This window comes from Pseudochaenichthys georgianus, unplaced genomic scaffold (genome assembly GCF_902827115.2).
Source record: "Pseudochaenichthys georgianus unplaced genomic scaffold, fPseGeo1.2 scaffold_821_arrow_ctg1, whole genome shotgun sequence".
NCBI lineage: Eukaryota > Metazoa > Chordata > Actinopteri > Perciformes > Channichthyidae > Pseudochaenichthys > Pseudochaenichthys georgianus.
In genome coordinates, this window is record NW_027263369.1 from 40,966 (window position 1) to 49,776 (window position 8,811).

General features: G+C 48.0%; 1 protein-coding gene across 1 annotated transcript; it reads right to left on the minus strand.

Moving 5' to 3' along the window:
• Positions 1-491: 491 nt before the first annotated feature.
• Positions 492-8,266, minus strand: LOC139433646 (uncharacterized). Its single transcript, XM_071202743.1, has 2 exons — positions 8,197-8,266; positions 492-1,603 (listed from the first exon to the last, which is right to left on the minus strand). The coding sequence occupies exons 1-2, from the start codon at positions 8,264-8,266 to the stop codon at positions 492-494; spliced, it is 1,182 nt and encodes a 393-aa protein (XP_071058844.1).
• Between the last annotated feature and the right edge of the window lie 545 nt (positions 8,267-8,811).

Consider the following 8,811-nt stretch of genomic DNA (forward strand, 5'->3'; position numbering starts at 1 on the left):
GCAGGGACCCTGGAGTCACATGGAAGACCCTTTAAGACCCCTTCCAAACGTGCTAAGACCTCATCTCCACTTGGAGCTCTAACCGGTTACCATGGCGACACACTTTACCTCACATTGACTACATACAGTACTGATTGTCCTTCCTCCTGATCTTCCAACCATTCGGACGCAGACATTTCCCCATAACGATGTTGCTTAGCAACACAATTACATCACATGTTACTTGTTAGACGCTTTTATCCAAAGCGACTCACATACTCAACACTGAGGGCAATCAGGGACACAACGACATGCTGCCTGCAGTGGGGTTTGGGGGGGGGTCTGGTGGTGTTTGGGGGGGGGTCTGGTGGTGTTTGGGGGGGGGGGTCTGGTGGTGTTTGGGGGGGGGTCTGGTGGTGTTTGGGGGGGGGTCTGGTGGTGTTTGGGGGGGGTCAGGTGGTGTTTGGGGGGTCTGGTGGTGTTTGGGGGGGTCAGGTGGTGTTTGGGGGGGGTCAGGTGGTGTTTGGGGGGTATGGTGGTGTTTGGGGGGGGGTAAGGTGGTGTTTGGGGGGTTGGTGGTGTTTGGGGGGGGTAGGTGGTGTTTGGGGGGGGGGTGGTGGTGTTTGGGGGGTATGGTGTGTTTGGGGGGGGTATGGTGGTGTTTGGGGGGGGGTATGGTGGTGTTTGGGTAAGGTGGTGTTTGGGGGGGTATGGTGGTGTTGGGGGGGGTATGGTGGTGTTTGGGGGGGGGTAAGGTGGTGTTTGGGGGGGGGTAAGGTGGTGTTTGGGGGGGGTATGGTGTGGTGTTTGGGGGGGTATGGTGGTGTTTGGGGGGGGTATGGTGGTGTTTGGGGGGTGGTGGTGTTTGGGGGGGTAAGGTGGGTGTTTGGGGGGTAAGGTGTGTTTGGGGGGTAAGGTGGTGTTGGGGGTATGGTGGTGTTTGGGGGGTATGGTGGTGTTTGGGGGGTATGGTGGTGTTTGGGGGGTATGGTGGTGTTTGGGGGGTTATGGTGGTGTTTGGGGGGTATGGTGGGTTTGGGGGGTATGGTGGTGTTTGGGGGGTCTGGTGGTGTTTGGGGGGTCTGGTGGTGTTTGGGTTCTGGTGGTGTTTGGGGGGTATCGGTGGGTGTTTGGGGGGTCTGGTGGTGTTTGGGGGGTCTGGTGGTGTTTGGGGGGGGGTCTGGTGGTGTTTGGGGGGGGGTCTGGTGGTGTTTGGGGGGGGGTCTGGTGGTGTTTGGGGGGGGGTCTGGTGGTGTTTGGGGGGGGTCTGGTGGTGTTTGGGGGGGGGTCTGTGGGTGTTTGGGGGGGCTGGTGGTGTTTTGGAGGGTATGGTGGTGTTTGGGGGGTCTGGTGGTGTTTGGGGGGTCTGGTGGTGTTTGGGGGGTCTGGTGGTGTTTGGGGGGGATACTGGTGGTGTTTGGGGGGGGGTCTGGTGGTGTTTGGGGGGGGGTCAGGTGGTGTTTGGGGGGTCTGGTGGTGTTTGGGGGGGGTCTGGTGGTGTTTGGGGGGGTCTGGTGGGGTCTGGTGTGTTGGGGGGGGGTCAGGTGGTGTTTGGGGGGGGTCTGGTGGTGTTTGGGGGGGGTCTGGTGGGTGTTTGGGGGGGGTCTGGTGGTGTTTGGGGGGTCTGGTGGGTTTGGGGGGGGGTACAGGTGGTGTTTGGGGGGTCAGGTGTGTTTTGGGGGGTCAGGTGGTGTTTGGGGGGTCTGGTGGTGTTTGGGGGGTCTGGTGGTGTTTGGGGGGTCTGGTGGTGTTTGGGGGGTCTGGTGGTGGTTGGGGGGTCTGGTGGTGTTTGGGGGGTCTGGTGGTGTTTGGGGGGTCTGGTGGTGTTTGGGGGGTCTGGTGGTGTTTGGGGGGTCTGGTGGTGTTTGGGGGGTCTGGTGGTGTTTGGGGGGTCTGGTGGTGTTTGGGGGGTCTGGTGGTGTTTGGGGGGTCTGGTGGTGTTTGGGGGGGGTCTGGTGGTGTTTGGGGGGGGTCTGGTGGTGTTTGGGGGGGGGGTCTGGTGGTGTTTGGGGGGGGGTCTGGTGGTGTTTGGGGGGGGGTCTGGTGGTGTTTGGGGGGGGGTCTGGTGGTGTTTGGGGGGTCTGGTGGTGTTTGGAGGGTCTGGTGTGTTTGGGGGGTCTGGTGGTGGTTGGGGGGTCTGGTGGTGTTTGGGGGGGGTCTGGTGGTGTTTGGGGGGATCTGGTGGTGTTTGGGGGGGGGTCTGGTGGTGTTTGGGGGGGTCAGGTGGTGTTTGGGGGGTCTGGTGGTGTTTGGGGGGGGGTCTGGTGGTGTTTGGGGGGGGTCTGGTGGGGTCTGGTGGTGTTTGGGGGTCTGGTGGGTTTGGGGGGTCTGGTGGTTGTTGGGGGTCGGGTGGTGTTTGGGGGTCTGGTGGTGTTTGGGGGGGGTCTGGTGGTGTTTGGGGGGGGTCTAGGTGGTGTTTGGGGGGGTCTGGTGGTGTTTGGGGGGGGTCTGGTGGTGTTTGGGGGTCTGGTGGTGTTTGGGGGGTCTGGTGGTGTTTGGGGGGGGTCTGGTGGTGTTTGGGGGGGGTCTGGTGGTGTTTGGGGGGGGGTCTGGTGGTGTTTGGGGGGGGTCTGGTGGTGTTTGGGGGGGGGGTCTGGTGGTGTTGGGGGGGGGTATGGTGGTGTTGGGGGGGGTCTGGTGGTGTTGGGGGGGGGTCTGGTGGTATTGGGGGGGGTCTGGTGGTGTTGGGGGGGGGGGTCTGGTGGTGTTGGGGGGGGGTCTGGTGGTGTTGGGGGGGGTCTGGTGGTGTTGGGGGGGGGGTCTGGTGGTGTTGGGGGGGTCTGGAACAACGCTCCTGCAGGCCCCGATCACAATCAGCTGAGGAATGTAGCAGAGGAAGCTGCAGGAACATTGTGCAGCAGCTCTGCTCACAACACAGGAAAACTACACTGTGTGTGTGTGTGTGTGTGTGTGTGTGTGTGTGTGTGTGTGTGTGTGTGTGTGTGTGTGTGTGTGTGTGTGTGTGTGTGTGTGTGTGTGTGTGTGTGTGTGTGTGTGTGTGTGTGTGTGTGTGGTAAATATCACAACAATGCTGCCCTCTGATGGTGCAAAACAGAGAAATTGTAAAATCTTTAATATTAAAACATATTTTTTGTCTCGTCTTCTTACTCCGATGTATTTTACTTATTTTATTGATTCAATCATTTAGTTTTATATAAATGCTTTTATTCTATCTTTTATTGGACATGTTACCTCTTCATTTTTATATAACATTTATTTTAATTGCACATTCTTACTTTAACATCTGTTGTTTATTTTAATTATTTTATTGGAGTATCTACTTTAACTTTGCATGTTTATAAAAATACATATTATTTATTTTTATTTTAAATTGAGTCACAAAACCCAATTTCCCCAAGAAAAAATATCCCAGATGTGAAATATATGCGGGGGAGGCGTGTGGCGCAGTGGATAGTGCGTTGGTGTTGGGTCTCGGGTTCAAACCCCACTGCATGTCGTCGTGTCCCTGATTGTCCTCAGCATTGAGTTGTGAGTGGCTGTGGATAAAAGCGCCCAACGTGTGATGAGCCACATCACACGCCCCGTCAGGACCTGTGGAATAAAACGTGTATATTTTTTGAAACACGGCGGTTTCAGAAACTAAATGGCAGCTTTAAAGCGTGCAAAACTAAGAGATCTCACACACACACACACACACGGTGAAAGAGGAAGGGGCTGGAGCTAGAAACTCGTCTGTTACCACTAGGGCGGCTCCATTAATCGTATTTTAATCGCGATTATGATTACGGCTTGCAACGATTACGAAAACAACCTAATCGAAATAAAACGATTATTATTATTACTTTTTTTCTTCTTCAGTCGAGTGATACTTGAAGTTCAGGGAAATCAACTGTTAGAAACTGGTCAAATGTCTTCTCTCCAATAAATTGATGTTTTCAAAGTAAATGGATAATCGTTTTTAATAATCGTGATTATTGACGCAGTGGAGTATGTGGAACCAAAGTGTTGGCTCCATGTTGGGGAGCTTTCAGGTTGTGACACGGCAACATGTTTGTTGACCTAGTTTATTGGTATTTATTAATTATTTAAATGTAGATATAAATATATCATTTATTTTGCATTGGTTTTTCAGGTGATTACCCTGAACGTATAATTCAACAGTTAAAAAGTTCAAATTATTATTTGTATTTGTTTTAAAGTACAATAAATGGATGAAAGTCATTTAATAATCGCATTTACAATTATTGACCCAAATAATCGAGATTATGATTGTTGCCATAATCGAGCAGCCCTAGCTACCAGTCATTGTATATTATATTAATATCGTTTTCTGGCATCACTTTCACATTTACTCCCTTTTGTATTTTGAGGGCATTCAAATTTATAGATTCGTGCAAAATATCTGGTTACGTACATTTGATCAAAACCCAGATATGGTCACAATATGTGTAGTACAAACGGCGTGTATGCATATAATGTATTTACATCTTTAATTGAAATGTCATGGTGCCGCACAGATTAAAAAAAGATCCTCACGATCTCTTAAAGCAGGGGTGTCAAACTAAATTTCTTCGCGGGCCACATTGGCATTATGGTTGCACTCAAAGGGCCGGTTGTAACTTTAAGACTATATATAAAAATACATATATAAATATTTAATATATATAAAATAATGTATTATATTACATTATTGCCTCTGCATTGGATTATTATCGGATAGGGTAATAACTTCATAATTAACTACGTCTGAAAGCAGAAGTCTAGGGCAAATCATTGCAAGTCTCTTCACTGAGAATGTCACAAAATGATTTAAAAAAAAAAAGAATATTTTGAAGAAAAAAAAGTCAAATTCTGAGAAAAAAATTCAAATTTGAGATGCATTGTGGGATATGTAGTTTATGGGCAACGTGCTTCTGTAAATCGGCATGTAACCGTATAATAAACATATTATATTCTTTGCAAGCTCTTGTGGGGCCACATTAAATGAAGTCGCGGGCCGGATTTGGCCCCCGGGCCTTGAGTTTGACACCCCTGTCTTAAATGTATATATTTTTGAATATTAAAATTAGATTAATTCTGTACAATAATTGTAACTGCAAAAGAAGTCAAAATAATCTGAATTAGAGATTAATTTAGAGATGGATTACGTGCAGAATGTTTCCTATTCGGTCAAGTTTCACACGTCTGAAATACAGACGTTTAAATACTGCGACAACATTAACACGGACTATCGGGTCAATTTCATTCAGAACATTGTCCTCACAGCTGTTCCTCCTTCGGTGTTGACTTTAAATACACAGAACATGTTTGATGATAAAGATCAAAGACGTGGTCAACACACACGCGCAGCAGAAAACGCCCTGCGAGTTCAAATCTGTCAAAATGACTCAGCGGCCTTCATGCGTCGACGACGCAGAACATTCAGCGAGTTCTGTGGAAGCCGTGAATAAAAGTGAGCGCGTGCACGAGGCTCAGAGAGCGCGTGCACGAGGCTCAGAGAGCAGACGGTTATTATCACACAGCAACAAAGGAAGGAAGAGCGTCGCAGAGAGTGGTGAGAACCTCCGAGGCCGGATCTCTCACACACACACACACACACACACACACACACACACCAGCAGAAATGTGTCAGACACACACTTCCTCCTTCTCACGCTGGCAGACTGAGAATACTGCTTCCTGTTCCAGCTCAGCGAGTCCTAAACACTGAAGTGACCGCAGCAGAGCGCTGACACACACACACACACACTGCCACACACACCTCTTTATTTACCCTCACACACACACACACACACACACACACATTACACATCTCAACGTTGCCTCACAACCAGGGGAAGGGGGGGGGGGTAAAGGTCTGATCAGTGTTGAACTTAATTTAATTTGAGTTTAGTGGGAGGACGTACAGGAAGTGACATCGTCTCGTACAGGAAGTGACATGTCTCGCTTCACTGAGTCAGGTTCAGCTCGTGCAGCCGTAACGTAGGGATGCACCGATACAGGAAGTGTAGAATTGCATATTTTAGAAACCAAATAAAAACAATGAATGCCTAATTCTTCCACATACCGTCCTTTCTGTTCGCATGTCGTTCTGTGGCAGGAAGTGGAACACGTCCCTCTTTAATATCTGTGTTACGTGGAAGCATCCGGATGTGTTCAAGCTTCTCCCCACAACGAAGATAAGAGTTCAAATGATGCCAAGTAGCTTAAGGTTCAAGGTGTGTGTGTGGGGTATACATGAACACAGATACAATGAATCACGATGAAATAAAAAGCAAGTTCAGAACTAAATATATTATGAAATCATTTTAAAAATCTAAACAAGAAGTATTCATATAAAAAAATTCAAATTGAATTGAATGATAATAGATACATTACTGGGGGAAAGACGTGAAGTATATCCAACTCAAAGAGGTTTTAGAAGAGGTGGTTTTGTGCAGAAGTTTGCAAAAAAGTTTAAAGGAATTTTGAAAAAATCACGATATATTTGACCTTTTGATCACAAACTAGGGCTGAACGATTCATCGGTTTGAAATGATGCGGTTATCAAATCGCAAAGCCTGCAATTTATTTTTTACATTTTTTCTTTGTTGTACTTCTCGTGAGTCAGTCATCCACACCAATCAGAAGTGCTGTGCTCCACATGCACCAGCCATTGTTAACCAATCAGAAGTGGCCCATGATAGAAGGTGATCGACAGATTGATCCAATCACCTGCCAAGTGCTTCAGAGTGCCTGCCCTTTCCAGACGGCTTCCAACGGAGCTTCAGATGGTTTGGTGAACCCTCTGAGTCAGGTTAGCGATGCTCCATCACGTGTTTCTATCACAGGGAGAGTCTCAAACTGAAGCTCGACTTTAAAGCAACGCAAGTTTCATGTAACTTTAGTTCTTTCACTCGTAGCTCGGCTGCGGGGTGCTGGAGACGGGAGCACGTTGATACGACCTTCCTAGCCGGAGATATGGCCGCATTTTACAATAAACTTCCGTTGGGTCGCTTACAAACAAATATCGCAAATCGCAATCGCAATATCTGTCAGAAAAATCGCAATTAGATTATTCCCCAAATGGTGCGGCCCTAAAACAAACACGACCTCCATTAACGTTAGCCGTTAGCTGTGCTGTAGGTTTCAACACGTTGCTCATAATGTAGCATTAAAGCATCAATACAAAAAAGAATAACTGTCAAATGTTACGTTTAGATTGACAGATATATCAGATAGTTTGACTCCCTGAATGTAAAATCAGTAAGCTAAAAGGAGAAAGCCCTAAAAGGAATCCTGAAGTCTAAGAACCCAGTCCAGGCGGTGCGGTTCAGCGTTTTGCAGAAGGTCTAAATCCGGCTCCCTAAACTCTAAATGACAGGCCTCGCCTCGCCTCGCAGTAATCACCAGTTTCAGAGAGGAAGCGTATCGGCCTTCCGCTGCCTGAAACACGGAAGTAAACACACACCTTTCTGCGTGTGTCAACATGTATTCCTCTGAGCGCAATCTATCTGTGGATCACATGTTTACGCAGAGAGATAGTGAGTGCTGTTGCTCTCTGAGGCGAGTAAACGAGCAGAGAGGCTCAGGGAGGTTCCTCTGGTCCGACCCAAACATCAATTACTCTCCAAACCGCTCCCAAAGCCGGGAGTAATCGTCCTCAGCAGGACCCAATTAGAGCTATTTCTGGCTCTGCTCGGCCGTACTGTGCTCCGGCAAGGCCCTCAATCCAGCCAATCAGAAGGACGCGAACCAGAGCAGCTGCAGCGATAAGTTCCTCCACAGAAACTAAATATCCTCACGAGAAAAGGTTTCAAAAAAGGGAAAGATAATGCGTATTTCTTCAATAAAATGATTCTGTGAATAATGCTACAGTTTGCAAAACAATCTCAATGATCTCGTTCTGTGAATATTTAAATGAATTGCTAGAATAGGTGCAATTCCTCAGTTTTACTTTATCAGCTGTCTGGTTAATAATTAAGCCGTGTGCAAATCCAAACACCTGTATCCAACGCAGGGGTGGGGAACCTCCGGAGAGCATTTGGTGTGGCCCTCGAGGTAATTTATAAACACACGCAAAAAAGAAAAAAATTAAAGAAATCTAGACCGAAAAATAATTAAACAAGTGAGTGCCTGTTTTTCCTGGCCAAGGTCAGGGTCCTTGAACACAACACGAGCCTAACGTGCCAGGCGTGGTACATGTCTCGTCTGACGGAGAGCACCAGAACGCCACTCCGGGACTTCACAAAGTGCAGCACCCACAAGGAGCCGTACACATGCTGCAGTTCCTGCGTGTCTTCAGCTGAGAGCCGGTGGCGATCTGCTCATCCGTCACACTGAGCATAGCTGTGTTGTTATTAGCATCTGGTTAGCTAGCTATGCTAACGAATATAAGAAGCTTTTCCTCCAACCAGTGAGGTAGAGGCACATCTGTATATGATCATTAGGGTTATAAAAAAATAAGAGAATAAAGTAAACGGGTATAAAATACTATATGACAGTAAAAAAAAAAGTTGTTCTTAATAAACAAGAATCCAGTTTGAAAGGAGAGTGATTTGTAAAATATCCATAAAGAAAAATCTGCTTCCAGTTCAGTTTCATCTGGTGCTGAGAGATGGATCCATAGATCTCTCATGTTGCTCTCAAAGTGCACCAGATTGATGCTTTCAACTTCGACATTTAAAAACACATCTTCCCGGGGAGCATGCCCCCGGAACCCCCCTAGAGGAGGTGAGGTCCCCCATAGAAGAGGTGAGGACCCCCCTGGAGGAGGTGAGGTTCCCCCTGGAGGAGGTGAGGACCCCCCTAGAGGAGGTGAGGTCCCCCACCCCTTAAATCATGTCCACATGGATAGGAAACTAAATACATTTGCACACATCTTGTGTCCAT

Coding starts and splice junctions, on each gene's coding strand:
- LOC139433646 (XM_071202743.1), bottom strand. CDS start 8,266: ATGCTCAGTGTGACGGATGAGCAGATCGCCACCGGCTCTCAGCTGAAG. Junction 1,604..8,196: donor ACGCAGGAACTGCAGCATGT/GTACGGCTCCTT, acceptor CAAACCCACCAG/ACCCCCCAAACACCACCAGA.